Below are 20,954 nucleotides of genomic sequence, written 5' to 3' on the forward strand. Positions count from 1 at the left end.
CAGATAGTGGGACTCCTTCTCCTTATCGGGGATGTAAATCCTTAGGTGACGGCCAAGCAGAAAGCAATGTCATAATTCTCTCTGTGAGGGAGGGGGTATAGCCCCCCCCCCCCCCCCCCCATGAGAGAGGCCAACATATAAGAGTTTGTGGAATGTTCTTTGTCTGTGTCTCTGTATGTAAGATGTAAGGGCGGCGGCCACGATTCAGAGATGGTCCAAGTGTTTCACTGGGAAGCTCTCTCCACATTGCAATGTGTTTATTAAACCCACTTCAAATCAAGCTCACTGGTTGTGTTGAAGGTTAGTGTTAAATTTTCCACAACACCTGAAATGCTGTTTTATACAAATTACTTTTAGGCCAATTTAGAAGCTCATATCTGCTTGTTGCATGACATTAACACCTGTAAAAATATCCAGCTCTATATTTTTGTTCTTGGACTCTTCTGTAGTGACTTTGCATCATTCACAGTTTTTTTCCCCTCACAGTTTATCCTTTTACTCTACCTTTAATCAACTCTCTTCTGATTGGAAGCCCTCCCCCAACAGATGGCTGTGGGTGCTGTTGGTGGGCGTGGCTTCTGTTTTCAGAACTAGTGTTCTGTGCCTGAAAAATGGGTGTTTGGAGCTGTCTGAAGCCTGAACTTAAATTACATGTACAATCTGTTTATCTGCAACCTAAAAACAGAAAACACATATAAGATGATATTACTGCAATTATTGACATTTTCAGAGTATTATGGAGGTGTGTACAGTGACCAAAATAAATGAATAAATAACAATCTTTATTAAACAGTCACCACTTCTTTTTGACAGGCAACTTGTGTTTATTTGGTAGTACAATCATTTATGCAACAAAATGTTAGAAAGAAAATGTAAAACCAAGTTGTTTGTAGTATAACATGTGAAGCTGTGACTCCTAATTAGGAGGCTGTAAAGGATTACCACCAATTTATCCTTTGTTCTAAAGTCAAAAAGAGTGAGATTAATGTGCTGTATTTGGTAAGCGAGCTCGGTGATTTAAAATAGATAAAAAATGTTCGGTTAATGGTTGATGATAAAGTTCATTGATAACCTTTCTGTTTACCATCATTCCTCTTAATTCCAGCTGTTTTCAGTTTATTTTAGTTTAACGACCATTTCCCATCTTCCTCCCACAGAATCATTAAAAACACATTTCAAAACTCACTTTACTTAACACTGTATAGCTGAATCAGTTCAACCTGATATGAAAAAGGAAAAAACAAAATCTCTCAGAGAGACTATATAACTTGCAAAATACCTGACTTATTGTGCAGAAAGAATTCTGGTTTTACATAAGTGTGGCTTTAAAAAATGACTGTCAGGGTTTGATTGTTTGCTAAAAGTAGATTTTTAAAAGACAAACATTATGGAAACCCAGAAATTCTGACATATTTGTTACTCCTCAGCTGTGAATAAATGAACATCAGACTCAAAATCTGCAAAAATTGTAAAATACCAAAGGCTTGAAGTGGTTTCAGAGTCATCAGCTGACTGAGGGAGCTATAAGAGCTGTTAGATTATTATATTATCTTATGCCACGTTATACCCCTAAAGCCAAAAAAATAAGATTGTAAGATTTCAGGCAGCAGTCACTTCACCAAACCCCAACATGATTTCCAGTCAGTTTAAAAACCTACTTCTAAGAGACAAGACCGGTTAAGCATTAGCAGCCTTTGATATATGGAAACCACAATAATTTAAATAAAAAATTTGATACTAAGCTAAAGTTTAAGAACTAATCTGTTCTTAAGGAAATAGTTTGACTTTTTGGTCAAATAAGCTAGCCGGGGTTCACTGCTCACTAGAGCTGGCGATAAACACCGGACTCCCGGCACATCGTTTTCAGATCCCCGCTGTCTTTTGCTTTTCAGGTTAAACATGATATATAAGTCACTTAGATAACTTAAAACTGTTATTGTTTGGCTTTTTTCAGTGTTTTATTTGTTCCTGAGTAAATCAGTTTGGCTGAGATTAAAGTTATAGTTTTCACACAGCTGAATAAATCAGTCAAACAGAAAACCGATTAAACATTAGTGTGTGATGATCGAGAATTCACGCCAGTGTCCTGTTATATTTTAGGTAGAAAGGAGAAGACAGCCGAGTTTATTAAACTCCACCAAGACAGCTAGTGACGCAAAACTGAAGGCTAGACCGTCCAATTCACAGTCGCTCACTTCCGGCCTACCCGGCCTTCGGAGGACCGTGAAGGCCGGGTCCTCAGGAGGATGCAGCCTATGAATTTTTGACACCCCTAATGACTAGGGACTATGCTATGTCTGTATGCTAGTTTTTAAGCTAAGATGTTTATGCTACGTTTCCTTAGCATAAAGACAATTACAAATTTAAAAAGCAACTGGCAGGAGGGTTAATCTACACTTTTCTGAAACTTGGGTAGCTGTTTCACTTGCTTTGGCACTACAGCGACCTTCTCATCCAGCTCTTAGCAAAAAGGCTAATAAGAGTATTTGCTAAATTATTTAACAAATAGACATATAAAGCAGAACAGGCACTTAAATATGTATGTAACAAGTGACATAAGTAAAAATCCTGTGATTTACCCACAGGCTCCACTGGAGTCAAGCATAATAACAAAGAGAAACGCTTCTTTGTGATTGTCAGAAAATGTTCGAGTCATAGCGTGTCAGCTGCCACAGACAAACCACATCTCAGCCTTTTTGTGTTTCAGTCTTGACACCATGACTCTGCTTATTGCCCCTTGTCTTTGTAGCCTCGAAACCCTTCACCTCTTGATGCGGCTCAGTCTGTCGCACACGACAGACAGGTACTGAGTCAACTTCACCATGGCAATGATGACGCTTCCTCCAATCAAAGTGCAGGTGGGCCAGAAGAGGGAGTGGAAGACAGCGATCTGACTGTAGATTTGTGTCAGGATGGCGCTGTCTGTTTTGTCTGTGCGGTCCACGAAACACTGAAGTGTGTGCTGAGACCGAAGACGCTCGGAAATGTTCTGAACCAAGACCTGCATGGCTGCGTAGTCCTTACGGCACTTTGGGATGTAGAAGCACTGAACAGGATAGAAGAAGAGTGAAAGTAACAGCTGTGTTTGGTAACTCTTTTAGATTATGCTACTAGTGTAAAGTGTACTGCTGTTCTCTCATTTTTGCTGTGTGCTGTTTGGATGGAAAAGTGCACACCAAAGATGCCAGCAATTACTGAGTACCTCAGGGTTGTTGTCCTGCGTCTCCTCGTTATGGAACAGTCGTACCACTTTTCCAGATGAGTTAAGGCTGACATACACCTGGAGACAAGGGTAGCGAGACCTTTTCCAGCACTCTGTTCCACAGCTGTATGAACAGTTCACATCCCAAACTATAGTGGAGTTGACAATAGTGCAGCTTGTCTCATCGGTCCACACGCTGGAGAAAAAGACAAAGACTCCACTTGATGTTATGAGGATATGCAGCAGAAAGTTTCCAAGGAAACTCCTCTGATAAGATTATTCGCAAGACCTTTCTTAAATATTACTGAAATTAATTCAGCCTATTACCTGTCAGAATAAGAGCGCAGGATGGTGATTCCCACAACAAAGTACATCATGATGGAGAAGAAGACCATGCTGAGGCCCAGCAGGATGGCTCTGTCCTCTCCTGCCCTCAGAGCTGTCACTGTCTTCCTCCTGTCCAGGACCTCATATTCACGAATCTTCTGGTAGATGGATCTAAAAAAGGTGAATATTGATGAAGCATCTCCTCCTAATTATAATTATAATAATAAGCAAGACTGAATTTAAAAATTAATTAATTAATTAAAAAATAAATAAATAAATATATATATATACACATACACACATATATGTGTGTGTATGTATATATATATATATATATATACATACACATATAAAAATGGCCTGTATTTGTATAGTGCATTTCTAGTCCCTAAGGACCCCAAAGCGCTTTACACAACCTGTCATCCACCCATTCACACACTGGTGATGGCAAGCTACATTGTAGCCACAGCCACCCTGGGGCGCACTGACAGAGGCGAGGCTGCCGAACACTGGCGCCACCGGGCCCTCTGACCACCACCAGTAGGCAACGGGTGAAGTGTCTTGCCCAAGGGCACAACGACCGAGACTGTCCGAGCCGGGGCTCGAACCGGCAACCTTCCGATTACACACACATATCACACCTGCGATCAGATCTTCCATCTGTTGCTTTACTTCCTGCCCACAGAAACATTCTTTCTGAGGAACGCTCAAATTGTAGTCCACTGCTGCTGCCAGAGGTGCTGACCCAACTGTGAAACATACAAAAAGTAGCATTTAAGAACCAACACACCCTGCAAGATATAATTTCTATTGTCTTGACAGTTTTCTGGTCAGCTTCAGAAGGTATTTCTAGATTGATCTGTTGGTGTTGAATGCACACATTTAAAAAAGAAAGAAACAATACTTAGATTCTTACCAGCTGTGAAAGTGTGACTGATACTGTATTGTGCGCATCATCACACATTTGAAAGTAGGAACTACCACAAATGCGTTTGTCATTACATTAGTGGGTGTTTGCCTGTCTGTGAACAGAAGTTCGGTGTGTACTAGGATTTGTCCTAGCTAATTACTCTTCTATATTTCCAATCCAACCCAGTCTCACAGCAAAACATGTAATACACACGCCAGACCTCCGTGTCTATTTCACGCTGCATTACCACCAGGGGGAGATAATATATTTAAAATCAAGAAGTTGGAAGTAAGCAAAAACATATGAAGTGCATTCCAGGGTCCTTAATTGCCAGAAACAATTAAACTAGGAGGCTACTATGTATACATGAAAATACTGTAATAATGTGTGTTGAAACACTTTCCCATGATTATTTTCATGTTGGCTTGAAATATGATATCTCCCTCTGCTGGTTCTTCTGCATGCTTGTCTGTTTCACACTTTACTTCTCTAAAGTGTGAAATGGACACGGTGGACTGGCGTGTCTATTACACATTTTGCTGCGATATCAGGTTGCCCAATTCCAATTCCTAATCCCAGAGGGCTAATTGGTAGCCCAAGTCAAATAATGACTTGTAGACAACTCTGCATTTCTGTAGACAATCGTACCTCAACCATTCATACTATAGTCACAAAGCCTTATAGGAATGTAGCTGGCTTTAACATGAAAATGAAGCTGAAGATGGGCTTATTTTAGTTGAAAAGTCACTAGTATCGCAGTTGGTGTGATCCTATCATGAGTAGGGATGGGTATCGTTTAGGTTTTATCCGATACCGGTGCCAAACCGGTACTTTTGAAACGGTGCCGGTGCTTAAACAGTGCTCAAACCGGTGCTTAAGGAATGGAGAACACACACTTTGTCCAAAACACCTCTCATGTTCAGCTGTTTTTTTGTAAAAAGATAACAATGTTAGCCTTTTCTGCAGCTATAGGGCATATATGGTATCACTCTTGGCTGGAAGCAGTGCTTAAACAATGGAAAAAACACAAACTTTGTCCAAAAACCTCTCATGTTTTCCACTTTTTCTTTGGTCATTTTAGCCTTTTTGGCCAGGGTGAAGGGAGCATCTGCCATCAAACAAGAAGACAGCCGCATGTAGCTATGATGATGTTTGCTAGTTCACCTTACATGCATTAATGTAATAACGTGGTTAGCCTACTCAACGTAAATTACACACGAACAACATGAAGCTACTCATGCAGAGAAGAACGGCTGCTGCTGCCATCATCATCCGTCATCATTTCTGCTACACTGGCAGGGCTAGGGGCCAGGACTCTCCTCTAACTCCGGGCCCGATAACAGGCACCACACCCGCAGTAGATGTGCTCGGTGTGAGGTCTTGCAGCAAGCTATCAAATATGGCGCATTTCTCGGCTTTTTAAAAAAAACGCTATGCGTTGCCAGGTGTTTCATCAGATTCGAGGTGTTACCTCCTTTGCACAGTATCACAGTATCAGCTTAAAGCACTTGTTGCAGGCTGCTGAGTTTGCATATTTTGCTGTGAAGTACAGCCAGACTTTGACCACTTCGCCTTGGACATTTTTAATCTGTAGCTCTGCTCTAAAAGAACGTATGTACCTGGACCCGCCTACTATCCTCGGAGACGTAAAATGATTGGCTAGAATCTAAAGCGTATCACAGCTCAGGAAAAGAAGCACCGAAATAAAGCACCGAAATGTGCGCTGCTTTTCGGTCTGGTTACTACCGTTTATGTCAGAACCGGTGCCATCATGGCACCGGATACCGGTACCCATCCCTAATCACGAGACAGTCTTTAGAGACAAAACATGTCTTGAATACTATGTTTCCAAGGCATTACTGTACTGCAGCAAACATCAGTAGGTGAGAGCAACCCCAGCTGTTTACCATGATGTGTGTTCACATCATGGTAAACAGCTAGAGACCCAGTTACATTAAATGCTGACACACCCAAGTTTATTCATCAGTCATTAATAAGAGTTTCAAGCTTGCTGTGAAAGGTATATGTGTGTAGCGTGTGGTGTTCTAGGACAGTAAAAGGTAAAGGTTTGCCTTCATGGCAACAACATCCATGCAGGGAGGATGTTTAATGCAGGATTTTCATGCAGGAGACTGGGATTTGTGCCCCATGAAACCAAAAGTCTGTGTAGACTTATTACTGTAAGACTTATTATTCACACAGTAGGTGTGTCCAGGGTCACATTTTTTAAATATTTTTACAGATCTTTTAACATCAGTTGTGCTAGTGTTAAAACAATATTTTTTATTGCTAATACCTGACAAGGACATGCAAGATTGCATTAAATTCATCAGTTCGCCTGCAGTTTCTTTTTACGCTGTAAGCTAAAATAAGTGTGAATGGCACTTGTGTCTGTGCACGTGTCTTAACTGAGAACATATGTGGGTCTGATTTATGAGTAATGAACGTGTTGACTGACTGCATGCCTACGCAGGGTGCCCTGTGTGTCTTCGAGTGTTATATTTGTCAGCTATTTGGACACTTATGTCTGTAAATTAATGGAAAAACTCCACGGTCACACATGAAGTGGTATGTGGACACACTGCCCACTCCACATTGCACCCATTCCTGTGCAGTTTAAGACCTCCTGCACAAATAGACACCACACTGTCCGTAAAAGCCGACGTCACCAAGGTCAGACACCATTCTCACCTGAACCAGAAAGAAACATTATATTATGTAAATGCTAGTGTCGTTTTATAAGTTATAGCACCATTTTATAGTTTAGAAGATGTGATCCAAGTAAGAGGTGTGCCCAGGAGATGAGATAGAGAGCAGAAATACAGACAAACATTTGCAAACCATTAATAGGTTGACTGAAAAGCTCTGTAAGAATGCACAGCAAGTCAAGGACATGATCCCTCCAGGATGTTCACAAACATCTGAAGACTTCATGACCAAAACCACAGAGGATTCACCACAAGTTGCAAACCTCTGGTGTCACGGTCGATCTGTTTGTTATTGGAGTTTTCCTGGTTTCTATAAATACAAAGTAAAGGCTTTTGGTTTGGGGTTGTTTCTTTGTACCCCGGCCTCAGTTATGTTGCCTTTTATATTGTTCTGATTTAAATATGGTTTCCCTTGATTTCTTTGTATTTCAATAATTATTGTACTATCATGAGTTTGTTGATATTTTAATATTCTAGTTTCTGTTAGTACCTATGGTTATTTTATTGGGTTCCTTGTATTTTGATTTATTGGTTATGCCAATAAGTCTGTGCTTAGTCACTCTGGCCTGCCCTTGTCTTCGTTCTTTGTCAGAGCATGTGTTCCTTGTGGTTCCCTGATATTTTTGGATTTCTGTTTGTTGCCATTTTGGACTTAGCCTTTGGTCTTGGTTTGGACTCTGGATTCAGTGTGAATAAAAGGCTCACCTTTTGTTAGCCCAGCCTGCATTTGGGTCCTAAATCATAATACATGTCAGATGGTAAGCCTTAGCTACAGAAAAACAGGATGCAATCCACAAAAAGATTCAAAAACAACCTGATAGAGCACTATAACATTTTGTAAGGGTTCTGTGAGCTCTTAGGGCAGAAGCAGAAAAAAAATAAAGCTAAAGAGGTTCATGTTCATCTTGTGTTTTTCAATTTATATACAAAAATTGTTTCAGAGACGAGAACAAGCAGAGAAGCAAATCTGCTGATTGCACCTGTCTACTTAAACAGAAGTGGTCAACATGACAGCGCTTAATATTGACTTAATATTGACATTCACATTCACGCCAGTGCACACAGTCTGTTAAAAAATCGGGCAATGGCTGATAAACCATGGGTGCCTGAGTCTCAATATTTACTTATCTTGTAGGTGTGTGTTGTACTGTTGGTTGAGGTGAACAGTTTCAGACCAGCTTTTTAGCACAGCACTGTGGGGCTCTTAGTGGCAGCTTAGCGACACTTTACCTTCACTGAAGTCTACTCTGACGATAAGACGATCAGTGGTGGGAAATGTCAACACTGGAAGCAAAGAATCCCGTTTTATGACTGAAATGTCATAAAACGGGCCTAAATCAGAGGTTTCCAACCTGAAGACGGAGGTATTATTCCAGACAAAAGGTAAGATATGCTTCCTTTATGTTGCTGTTTCACAGCATTAAACACAGCTCTTAACAGAGCTTTAAAACAGTAAACGCTTAATAAAATAAATACACTATAACAAGGCAAAATAGCTTAATCAGGTAAAACTTATATAGAAGAAGTGAAATTAATATAAAATTTAAGAACTTCTTCAAAGAAAGTGTAAATATAATATAAAAAGGGCTTAATAATTAATAACACATAAATTCACGTATTGTGGTATGAGGTGGTAACGTATATGTCTCTGTCTGTGGCAGAGAAGATGAGAGCCATCAGATATAAAATAACTGGCTGACATTTAATGTGTAAATATTTGTCTATTTTAAATTCAGCTTTTGCTTGAAAATGCAAATAAAGTAACAATACTTTTACTTGAGTTCAGTATCCCAGGACTAACACAGACAAATATGCTATATTGTAACAAATAGTTCCATACTGATGGTGGTTTAAATGAAAATGCTAAATCTAGAGAAGAGGATGCATTGCTAAGATTTTATGGCTCCCACCTGAGCAGTGATGATGAAACAGAGCTCACCTGATTTCTGACGGCGGTGTTGGATAAAAGTCAATGGTCAGACTGTCGGAGCAGTTGTCCCCTACCATGTCACCTTATGCTTCACAACACCTTCACCCATTGGATAATTTAGCTCTTTATCTAAAGACTAGATCTAATGCTATGACTGATGCCTTTCAGGAAGCCTCAGCAGTGCTTTAATTTCTCAGTAAAACCCAACAAGAAGAATACAGTTACCGGTGTCAGAGACAATGAAATAATTTTCTCGTACATAAAGCTCCTGTTGCTGTTTTCAAATTGTCATTAATGTAGTTTTCTGATCGATTGTTCTAAAAATAAAAAACAGCACAGACCCCCCCTTCTCTGTGTCTGGGGCGAACGAAGCCTTGTGGCTCTGTTTTTGACTGCTGCTCTGTCTGATGGGTCAAATCTCAGTCACTGAGCTTACATCATCCTCATCTGCATGTTTTAGGGTGGTTGTGGGAGGTGTCCGTGCTGCATGGAAGGGAGGGGCACTGTCAAGTCTCTAAGTCATGGCTTCTGGTGCCACTTTGGTCATGTTGGATTTTGAAATGAGCACATTAAAGCAGTTTTTATTTTTTTTTAGGTTTTCAAAAACAGAGAGCGAATCATTCTAAGCAGTGAAGATCCTGCTGAAAATCTGCAAACGCTGTACTGCAAGAATCATGATGTGGAGCATAAACCATGATGGCTGCCATTAATACCATCTACTGCTAGTGCTTAGGACTCTGTCAGCACTTTATGATGCTTAGCTACATATCTCAGGAGTATGACTGACAGAACACTGACTGACTTTGCCCTGATGGACCTGATTTATGATGCGGAACCTGAAGCTTTAGTGGCAACTGGGGAATGCAGAATGGATAACAATTGAAATTGTTAGGAAACAGTTTGAATTTTATTTTTCAGTCACACTTTTTGGCTGCATATTATAGCAAATTGGTTTGGTCTTGGTGTTGCGTATAGTTTATCCTGTCTTTGTGCCTGTTTTATGGCAATCCTGAAACATCAATATCCCATTTAACTGGCCATGTTGTTGAGCTTTCTTTTGCTCTGCTGTGTTGAGTGCTGCTAGGCCTATCAACATTTTAGATATATTTTTGTTCTAATGGAAAGGTTAGTGCAGCTTTCAGAAATGAAAGCACAAGGCCACTGGGTTTAACTAGAAACAATTTTACAATTAGTTCTCATTCTTAGTATATTATGGCTCCTCTGAAACAAAGACATTGTGGAATTGGCTTTAACTTGTATTCTTTCTAATGACCAGCTGTAGGTTACAAAGAGTTGTCTAACTGTATAAAAATCTACAGCAAGATTAACATCCGTCTCCAAATGCTCTGTAATTCTGGTAAATAATTCCCACAATGCATTGAGTATTTCTTCTTCAGTCACTTTTCTCACTTACTATGTGTTAATAGACCTCTCTGCACTGAATCGTACTTGTTATTAATCTCCGTCTGTCTTCTGCAGCATGTCTTCTATCCCGTCTTCCTTCTCTCAACCCTCAACCCCTCCCTGAGCCTGGTCCTGCCGGAGGTTTCTTCCTGTTAAAAGGAAGTTTTTCCTTCCCACTGTCCCCAAAGTGCTTGCTCATAGGGGGTCATATGATTGTTGGGTTGTTCTCTGTATGTATTATTGTAGGATCTAACTTACAATATATAAAGCGCCTTGAGGTAACTGTTGTTGTGATTTGGCGTTATATAAATAAAATAAAAATGAACTGAATTTAATTGAATTATGGTTGATACCTTGGGAGTGTGGAGCATCTTCTATTTCTTAGTCAAATATACGTCTCACTCATCTTTCCTGGCTTTGGAACATGCTGATGACACTATGCTCAGCTTGAGGCTTCACACAAGCGCTTCACAGACTAGTGGGCGCTGTCATGGTGGCTCTGTCAATGTTTTTTATGCAGTCTGTATTCCAGCCCAAGGTGCTTCGGAGAGTAGGAAAATTTATGTTAATATTATAAAAAAAAAATTAAAATACGAAAACAATGAATAGAACTTTGTAAGAATAGAAACCTGGAGAAATTATGCTGCAAGCAATACTAGACTATAGAAACCACTGACGACCAAACTGGAAATGAAATGCTTAAATTATAAAACTTACTGCATCGTATTTGTTTTTAGAGTTTTTATTATGTTATTTTTGATTCAATTATTCTAGTGCTTTTTCTCAATCTTATACAGTATTGTAACTGACTGATTTCTTTCATAATTTTCTTAATGCTGTTTTTTCTATACTGCCCTCATCTAATGTCTGGCACCACACAGAGTGTGAGCATGTGACATGCTCTGAGTTTGACCTTTAAGTGACAGATATTTGAAACAACAGCTTTGTATATGTATATATAATAAAATAATGTAATATAATAAAATAAAATAAAATAAATCAATAGATTAAGATGTTATTACACATGTATAGAACTAGACTAAAAGCAATATTTGCAAAATAAAAACTATGGCTGAGGTGTTCTCAGCTATTGCACTGTATCCATGGGTCATGTATTAGTATCATGTGCATTGTGAATTTAATCTGATGGCAGTTGGTTTTAGGTAATCCTAAAAATCTGTATATTATAAAAAGCAGAAACTCATTGTTATTTTTCCACTACGTCTGTTAAAAAGGTCATGGCCAGCATGTCCACCAGAGGAATGTAGTCTTATGTGGTCAAAAATACTGCCATGAACACGTGCTCGGACTTGGTGCCTACATATTACTGTCCTCATGTACATGATGCACACACACACACGTGCTGGCGTCATCTCAAGCAGGTCATAACCTAAGCACTTGTCTCTCTTTGACAACTTAAACCTCTCAGTGTTCCTGGAAGGCAGGAGCGTCAGGTGGTGTAGCGATACCACAGGTGCTGCCATTCTCTGTGACAGGGTTAGACACAGAGGCATGCCTACACGTACACACACACACACACACACACACACACAAAACCCCTAAATCACTTCTTCACTCTTAAATTTAATGGTTTCTGTAATGTGCACTCGCTTTCTGTCACCACAGAGTGACCATGAAAACAGATTTATGTTGCCACTGAGGGTGTGTCTCAGCAGTGATGTCATGGGTCTGTTTCTGGAAGGTTATTCGGATGGCATCTGTTCAGTGTGTGTAATCTGCAGTTGTCTTTTTTCTGAGTGGCGGCTGAGCAGACCGTGAAAGCATAACACAGCTGTTCAGCTTTGTTTAGAATTGAAATTCTGCACTCTATAGCTTGTAAAATACGTACTGTGACTGAAAGAACTAATAAAAGAGGAATAAACAGTAAATTCAAATTCAAAATTCAAATTCAAATTCAAATTCAAATTCAAATTTTATTTGTCACGTACACAGTCATACACAGTACGATATGTAGTGAAATGCTTGGACAAAGTAGTAAAGATGTGCTTGTGATGTTAAGCCCAGGTGGATGGCCACGTTGTCCCCAAAAGCAACTAATTGTTTATGGCAAGGTCATTTATGCTAAATGGTTATTGTGACAGGATTGTTTTCACCTAGGTTGAAATCATTCTGCATTGATGCATATCTTTTTGAACATTATCTATTTGTCTTTTTTTCCCTTTAACTGACCCTCATCAGTTAGAAGGCAGATTTGAAACATGAGGCAAGAGAAGCTATGGTGGCATTCATCTTCCTATTTGGAAGTAGACCAGGGGCATTACAGTTATGTGGCATGTGCTTTAGCAATAAGGCTTACGTCAAAGGGTACATTGAATTTCAAATGTTTCACTTTTATAGTAACTGCTCGAAGTAGTGCTCCCTTGCTTGTTTCATAATTGCAGGAACTGAGGATCATTGTAGTTCTTAGAACTCTGTTTACAGGGTCTTTTCCCCTTGACTTTAAAAATGGAGGTGCAATGTGATTGGTTAAGCAAGTGTATGTTGTTTACTTGAAGGCACAAATGCAGTAGCCAACCACTAAAATTTTATCCATGTAACAGTTGTTTATTTAGCCTTAAAATATAATAAAACAAGAAGAAATTAACCAGCTGTGAAGCCCTGACAAAGACGTGTGACAGTGGGAAGGAAGAACTCCCATTTAACAGGAAGAGACAGGACCAGGCTCAGGGAGGGAAGCAAAGCAATGTAGCGCAAACAAGATTACAGCAAGGTACGTATTAGAAATCAGCGGTTGGCTATTACATAACTGGCTGACAAGCAAACAGAAAACATGCTTCAAACATATGTAGCTTTCATTGAATTTTCCTTTAAATCAAGAACTAGGTGAAATGGACAATATTGGTTGACTTCAATGGTGGATACTGAAGTCCATAGCTCAATTTGGTTTTGCATAACGCCCTATTTGCAAGGCATCAGAGACCATTCCTGAGAAAAAGAAACCTCCATTCCCGACCCATATCTGTGTTTCATGCTATGCATATTTTAATCCAATTTACTGAAAAATCTCTCTGAATTTAAAATTTTGAAAGTGTCTGGTACACTCAACTAGACATCTCATGTTACTAATAGGCTGCCAGATAATAACTGTTGAGTCACTTGAAAGACATTAAGATGTTCCTTAATGCATGCTGCCATCCATCTCATCCGTCTCATCATGCTTTAAGATTTTACTCTTATAATGGAAATGGAGCTTTCCATTTGTTTGAATGGGTCCCTGTGGTGTGTAGAGATGTGAGTCACGGTTTTTATAAAGAAACGCAGCCTCTCTAAACCTTGAGTTGGAGAGAGGCAGAAAACGTGAGCAGAGAAAACAAAAAACAACCTCAAATCACCAGGTCACTATTTGTCATTTGGGACTAATAGCCATTGCAGGATCTCCTGTTTTTGGTATAATAAGGGAGGTAATATGTGGTCTTTATAAACAGTAAACACATGTGGGATGACATTCACAGGTCATCCGAGCAATTATTATAAATTAGTAGATCTGATGATTCTAGGTAATAATAGTCCGGTGAGATTTGTAAGATAAAATTGCAAGTTCATAACTTCTTCATATCCTGATAATCGAGGAAAAATGAATCTTCCCATTGAATGTTATTTGCGATTTCCTTTCTCTGTGGAGCTAAAAGAGGCCACCCAAACACATGAGATATCAATGGAAAGACCAGGATGTCCTCTATTTAGTCCATCAGGACTTATTAGGATAGCTCAAATAAGTCAAAAGATATAGACCAAAAACAAATGTTTATTACAGAGGACATAAATGAATGGGCTGGTTCTCAGGAGAATATAAACAAACAATAAACCACATGATAATATGAACATTCACTGTTTTTCTCATCCTGTAGGTGAAAAAGTGAAAGAGATGGTAAAGCAGTGTGATTTACTGTAGACTGGATTAAAGATGCTTCATCTGGCACATATTTTGTTGTGACTGTTACAATGACTGCTAATAGAGCAGTGCAGACAGCTGGTGTTAATGGCTGAGAACCAGACTCCGCGGCTCCTCACGGCAAGGTAATATTAATGGAATGATCCAGACTGCTGGAAAGTCATTTTGCTGCTGTAATTAAATTAACAGCTACACTTTACAGTAGCTCTGTGGTGGCATCATTCAGTCCAAATATGGAGAAAACATTTTGAGACTATATCAAATTTATATTTTTATTTTTATTTGTTTCCTCATGCGTATATTCAATTCTTAAAAATGTGACACTGAAGGCAGCAAAATTTATGTTCTCGTGTGGACAGGAGCTATGAGGACATGAAGTCTTATCACATTTGAAGTAATGGTGAACAAAGGGAGAAGGAGAAAACAAACAAACAGACTCAAACTTGAATTATGAAAGAAAAAACAACTTCTTTTTTTTAGAAATATAACAACCGTTTGTACAATTTGTAGTTTGTATGAGCAGGCTTTATAGTCGCCATGACCACCAACAGCTACAAATGTCTTATTTGCATGCTAACATTTGTATTAATCCGTGTTGTCTTCATATATAGACAGAAAAATGTAGGTTTGGTTAAAAAAAAGTCCCAAAACATTCACAATTGACTTGCTGAAAGATTCAAAAAGCTCCACAGAGCTGAGAATAGAAAATTAATAATAATAATATTATTCTCTGTGGGTTTGTCACTGTGGGTGACCTCTTTCATACTGAACAGAGTCATTTGATCATTAATATAAATCATTAATACAGCCGCTATAACTAATTTAAAATATAGAGCAACCTTTAAATCAGAAGTCTTTTCTCATCTCTAGCTCCTGGTTAATATGTCATATTTTCACCATAATAGAAGGCCACTAGAATGAGTCCTACAATAGAGAAAATTAATTTGCATTTGACACTTTACATTACTTTACCTTTAATTACCCAGTTGGTGACTTTTGACGGTGTTTGAGTGGAAAAATGAGACTACAGGAGCTGTCAAGGACAATCAGCAGCATTGTACCAAACACACAAGCTTAGTGGTGCCAATGCTGAAGTCGTGCAAGCGTGTGATTTGTTTGTAGCCCCGTGTTAGCATTTTATTGCAGGTAAGTACATTTCTGCTTGACTATCATAGAGGTTGCATTAACTTGTGATGATAATCTAGCTGAACCAATCAGAAAACACACCTTAACACCCTGCTATAGAAAGCCTTTATGTATTTTTTTCAGTGTTTAATTTAAACATTGTTCCTCAGCCGGGCTGATACACAAACATCGACTCAAATGATCAAGCTTCACATCAGACTTTACAGCCGTCATAAAAGGAATAGCATCTCTTTGTTTTCTTATCAGTGATTGACAAAGGCAGTTTTTACACAGCTGAGACAGAGGTACTTCACTTAGTGTGGAAACTGCTCTGATGCCAAGATTGCATCTCTGTCATATTCAATAATCCCAACCCCCTCTGAAACCTTTAGCAGTGTAATCAAACACCTTCCTAATCCACAAATATATCACCAGAGGACTCAATAGCTTCACAAACAGTTGTTCACCTTGTCTCAGTTTCATAAATTGTCTGAACTTACCTTCAAACGCAGCTGCAGTCAAAAAGTTTCCTGGCTAGGTGAACATTTTGCATTTAATATCCAAGGCTTCATCAAATAAGAGTCCTCTAGACTGAGCCAACAGGCGGTCCATGTCTATGAGGCATGGAGCAGTTCTGGCAGCCTTCAGCATGCCTCCCATACTGCAGACTGAACAACAGCCAGAGGAGCCACACTGCCCCTCACTGCTCCCACTAATAATTAGTGTGTGATGATGATTGTGGGATTTAGGAGAGAGAGGGTGTTTGGTGCAAAGGGAAACAAGAGTGAGTGACAGGAAACGAACTAAGAGGTGAAAAAAGAACAACTAAGGTGATGGGGAAAATATCTCTTAGAGAGTCTGCCATGTTAATCTTTATAGGAGCAATTATTCTAGATGTTTCCTGAAACATCTGTCAGCTGCTAGATGCTGATCAATGAGTCTGGGGCAATCTGGGCTATCTGTGCTGCTGGGCGCCCTAAGCTGTTTAGGCCTTGATGATTAGTTATTTGGTTCTAAATCAAGACAGTTAAATTAAAGGGGACCAGTGTTGGGTGTAATGCACTACAAAGTAATAGATTACGTTTTTGTTAAGACAGCAGTGCAACTCATTATTATACTAAATTCAGTAATCAGAATACAATTCCGATTATATTTGTACTCTTGTTACAAACAGCTTCAGATATTTGCACACAGGCCGCTGTTTTCCGGACATACAAAAACAAACACATCACTGGCTTTCGAAAATATCTGCGCAGACCGCATGTTAACACAAAGCTATTGAAAAGCCCAGAGTGATGTTAAAGCTGAGTGGATACCAATTCCAGCCCAGCAGCCAAAGCCTGATCTTCAGCAGGCAGTGATGAGCAGGCAGTCTGCCCTCCCTCTCTCCCAGCACTGGTTTCTACAGTAGAACACAGTGGTGATTGTTTTGAAGTGTCTTCGGGCTGGTTTTCAATTTTTCTTTGTGCTAAAGCTTCAACACAAAAGAAATATTGTATGTATGGGCTCTTTAGGATAGGGACTGGTGTTAGTATGTGTCACAATGCATGTCAAGCCAGAGAGTTGGTTAGAGAGTAACACAAAAGCAATGTAATGAGTAGTAACACAAAGTCACAAAATTACTTTCTTGGTGAGTAATTAAGTAAAGGAATACATTAAATATGTGTAATACATCAAAGTCACATTAAACAGGGCCAATATTTCAGATAATAAAGTCAGGAGATGCAGTTATTTGCTCAGAGCAGGAAGCTCAGTAATCAAATGGCTCTAAATTTACACTTTACAATTTTCAGGTAGTTTTTTTTTTCTATTCTTGACTGTGTTTGATGTCATTGAGTGGGGGTGTGCTTGATATGGTGATCTCAGATACACAGCACTGGCTATCAACACAGAAGAAGAAAAATAAGCATTATTTTGAACTGTGAATAGTGCAAAGCTACTCTAAGAGAGTCCAAGAATAAAAGGTTCAGAGTCTTTAAAGACAGTACTCATGGTCAGGTACTACCTATTCATGATTATGTGATGGTGTTATTACAACTGAGCCTCTTAACATTAAACAGACTCTCATCCCATCCATCCATCTCTACATGGCTATAACTAATCCATGTTGAGAAAAAATACTATTACTAGTATTATTATTGTTGTAATATAATTATTTTCCAAGAACATTAAAGATTATTGTTGAAATTCTATTATTAAAAAACAAATGTGTGGAATGAGAGACATCTAAATGTGGATGTGGATGTTTAGGTTCTATAGAAAAGTTTTTTCCAGTACATGTGTTAGTCAGATTCTCATAATCTGACAGTAAAACATGTATTTTATTTGTGTCATATAAACATAAAGCTAAAAAGAGTGAAAAGAGCTTTTAAAAAAAACAAACAAAAAGGAAATGCGTATGATCTGGTCTGGACCGAAAGGAGAAACAGAGCAGTGATCTCACCGTGGGGTGCAGTGGATGGTGGTCTTTCTGAAGGTCCTCTGGTGTAGCATGCTGTTGCTGTGTTTATGACTGACTGAGTAGCTGTGGACTGGCTTCACAGTTAGTCCACACAGTCAGTGAACTATGATATGAGGTCCACAGGAAGAGGCGGAATCTTATAAACAAACAGAGAAAGAATCGTAGGAAGTGGAAGCTTTGGTCACCTTCCTGGTAGTGAAAGATGTGCAATTGCAACTACAGCCTTCCATCCAGTGAAAGTTGACAGTTTAATGCAAATTTTTTCACAGTTATTCAAAATTACAAAACTTTTTTGCATACTTGATGCTTTAAGCTTGAGCTCTATAACCCATATTTTATTCACAACAGAACATAGGGGGGAAAAATACACTTTTAAGAACATTTTCGCTCATTTTCAATTTGATGGCAGCAGCACACAAAAGTTGTGACAGCTATGTCGCATCGCCTTTTCTACTTCAGTGTGTAAACATCTGGGAACTCGGGAGATCAGGACTTTTGAGCGACGATCGTTATCCCATTCTGGTCTGACAGTTTTTTACTTTTCTGGGTGATAGGCTCGAATATCATAGGCATCCAATACTGAATTACAGCATTTCTCGAGATTCTCAGAATTTTTTGATGATATTTTATACTGCAGATGATGAGATATTTCAAAGTCTTCACATTATACATTGATGAATATTATTTTTGAAACAGTTCCACAACTTGCTGTTTTTTGTAGATGCACTGAACCTCTGCCAATTTTTACTTCTTTTTTAATTTTTATTTTTTTTAACCAGCAGCAGGCAAAGACCAACTTGTTTGCTCAGTCACGCTACAATAATAATAGGATGGCAACCTTCATGAAACTAGGAAATGTTTATGGTCCAATTACTGAATTGAATTTTATTTTTGTGAGAGAACAATTGCAGGTAGCTGCACTGTTCAACTGATCACCGAGAGGTTGAGGATACAAGACCCTCAACTTCTGAGCAACCACTTTTGATTGCAAGTCGACTGCACAGACATGGTCTGGCTCAGACTTAGATTGCGAATGTCTGTAGCATCACGCGCACTTTCAGCACAGACAGCGGGTACATTTATAATTTAGCAACTGTTACAATCTTCCTTTTAGAAAATTAGCTAATAGCAGCCTTGGCTTATTAATCAATTAGATTGCTTAATGACTGCAACATTATTTCAACGGTTCAGCAGTGTATCAGAATCAGAATCAGAAACTTTATTGTCATTGTCATGAGAACAACGAAATTAAGAATGGTCCCCGATCATTGCATCATCCCTAGCAATATCAAAATATAAATAAAACAATAAAATTCAATAAATAAAATAGATAGAATACTTAAAATACTAATAAGCTATAACAGTAAAACATTCACATACATTCCCACACACATGCTTCAGACCGTGCATAGATTAACACAAGAGTGGCGTGATGGACATTTTTTTGTAGTATTCAGATGTGTTATTGCAGTTGGATAACAGCTGTGTTTGAGTCTATTAGTCCTTGCTCTGATTGCCCTGTACCGTCTGCCTGAGGGCAACAGTTCGAACAGGGAGTGGCCAGGATGTGAGGTGTCTTTTATGATGTTTTGGGCCTTTTTAAAACAGTGGGCGTTGTGTAGAACTTCCAGTGTGGGGAGAGGGCAGCCAGTGATCTTTTGGGCGGTGTTAATGATCCCTTGGAGTGCTTTCCTCTGAGCCCCTGTGCAGCTAGTGTACCAGATGCATATGCAGTAAGTTAGAACACTCTCAATGGTGGCTCTGTAGAAGGACACCAGCAGTCTCTGTGTGATGTTATTCCTCCTGAGAATTCTCAGGAAGTACAGTCTCTGTTGGGCCTTTTTCAGCAGCTCGGAGGTGTTCACACTCCAGGAAAGGTTCTCCTCTATATTGACTCCCAGGAAGCGGAAGCTTGCCACCCTTTCTACACAGTCCCCATTTATTAATAGTGGTTGGATCTCTGCCTTTTTCCTTCTGAAGTCTATTATAAGTTCTTTGGTTTTTGAAGTGTTGAGGAGGAGGTTATTGGCCTTACACTATGACGTCAGCTGCTCCACCTCGTCTCTGTACGTAGACTCGTCTCCCTTGGAAATGAGCCCCACCACTGTGGTGTCATCTGCAAATTTCACAAAGATGTTGCTGTGGTGGCGAGGAGTGCAGTCGTGTGTGTAGAGAGAGTAGAGCAGTGGACTGAGCACACAGCCCTGGGGTGAGCCAGTGCTGAGACTCAGGGCTGAGGATGTGTGATGGCCAACTCTGACTCTCTGTCTACGGCCCGAGAGGAAGCTATTGATCCACATGCAGGTGCTGTATGGAAGCATACAGGTCTTGTCTTGTATGCATCACAGTATGAATTTTATTTCATGAATGAGAACATATGTTTTTAATAGGATGTTTTTTGGAATCTCTCTCGCTTGCGGAAGCCACACAAGGGACAGCCAATCAGAAGAAAGTGCACTTTTAGGAAAGAGGGGGCTTTTAAACAAAAAAGGCTCAATGCTTATTTCAGACACAGACCTTAATCGCTGCATAATTCACTTTTTTAAAAGCTTTGAATCACTGAAGGCTGTTGTAGAGCCACAAGTTCACAAGGTAAAATTTGTGGAATACTTCTTTAATTTAAGTTACTTTAAAAAACAAAACTGCATTACATGTGGAAACCAAACTCTACTACTAGGAAAAACTGTTCATGCAGTCCATGGAGTAAATTTAGAATGAGAGGCGCTCTTATTATTTTTACCACTAGGTGGAAGCAGAGAGGAGGATCTGACAGTGCTGCAAAAATTCAACATGGTTGCAGTTTTGACCAAGGCTCAGCAGGGGTCAGTATGGAGTTGCACATGTGAACAGGAGCAAGATGCTGTTTGTCCATAGGAGGCACTGTATCCACAGCCATCCCTGTTCTCTATGTCACACACAAACACATGCCGTGTTTTGAAACAGGGTTCACTCAAGGCTTAACTTGGCATCCCAT

At 39.4% G+C, this 20,954-nt stretch overlaps 1 protein-coding gene across 2 annotated transcripts; it reads right to left on the reverse strand.

The window, feature by feature from the left end:
- Positions 1–814: 814 nt before the first annotated feature.
- On the reverse strand, positions 815–18,045 carry s100p (S100 calcium binding protein P). 2 transcript variants are annotated; one of them, XM_085264758.1, is made up of 5 exons: positions 17,963–18,045; positions 4,171–4,278; positions 3,530–3,700; positions 3,203–3,398; positions 815–3,046 (listed from the first exon to the last, which is right to left on the reverse strand). In XM_085264758.1, exons 1-5 carry the CDS (start codon positions 18,010–18,012, stop codon positions 2,762–2,764), a joined length of 810 nt encoding a protein of 269 aa, XP_085120884.1. In that variant the 5' UTR covers positions 18,013–18,045; the 3' UTR covers positions 815–2,761. The 2 variants fall into 2 exon arrangements, with proteins under 2 accessions (XP_085120884.1, XP_085120883.1); XM_085264757.1 differs by lacking the exon at positions 17,963–18,045 and adding an exon at positions 9,087–9,212.
- Positions 18,046–20,954: the final 2,909 nt, after the last annotated feature.

Source organism: Mchenga conophoros, linkage group LG23 (genome assembly GCF_057382185.1).
Source record: "Mchenga conophoros isolate Kocher_MC1m ecotype Shallow Benthic linkage group LG23, M_conophoros_male_GT1.1, whole genome shotgun sequence".
Classification (NCBI taxonomy): Eukaryota; Metazoa; Chordata; class Actinopteri; order Cichliformes; family Cichlidae; genus Mchenga; species Mchenga conophoros.

Coding starts and splice junctions, on each gene's coding strand:
- s100p (XM_085264757.1), bottom strand. CDS start 9,154: ATGGTAGGGGACAACTGCTCCGACAGTCTGACCATTGACTTTTATCCA. Junction 3,399..3,529: donor CTGCGCTCTTATTCTGACAG/GTAATAGGCTGA, acceptor CTTTTTCTCCAG/CGTGTGGACCGATGAGACAA. Junction 3,047..3,202: donor CGCAGGACAACAACCCTGAG/GTACTCAGTAAT, acceptor TATCCTGTTCAG/TGCTTCTACATCCCAAAGTG.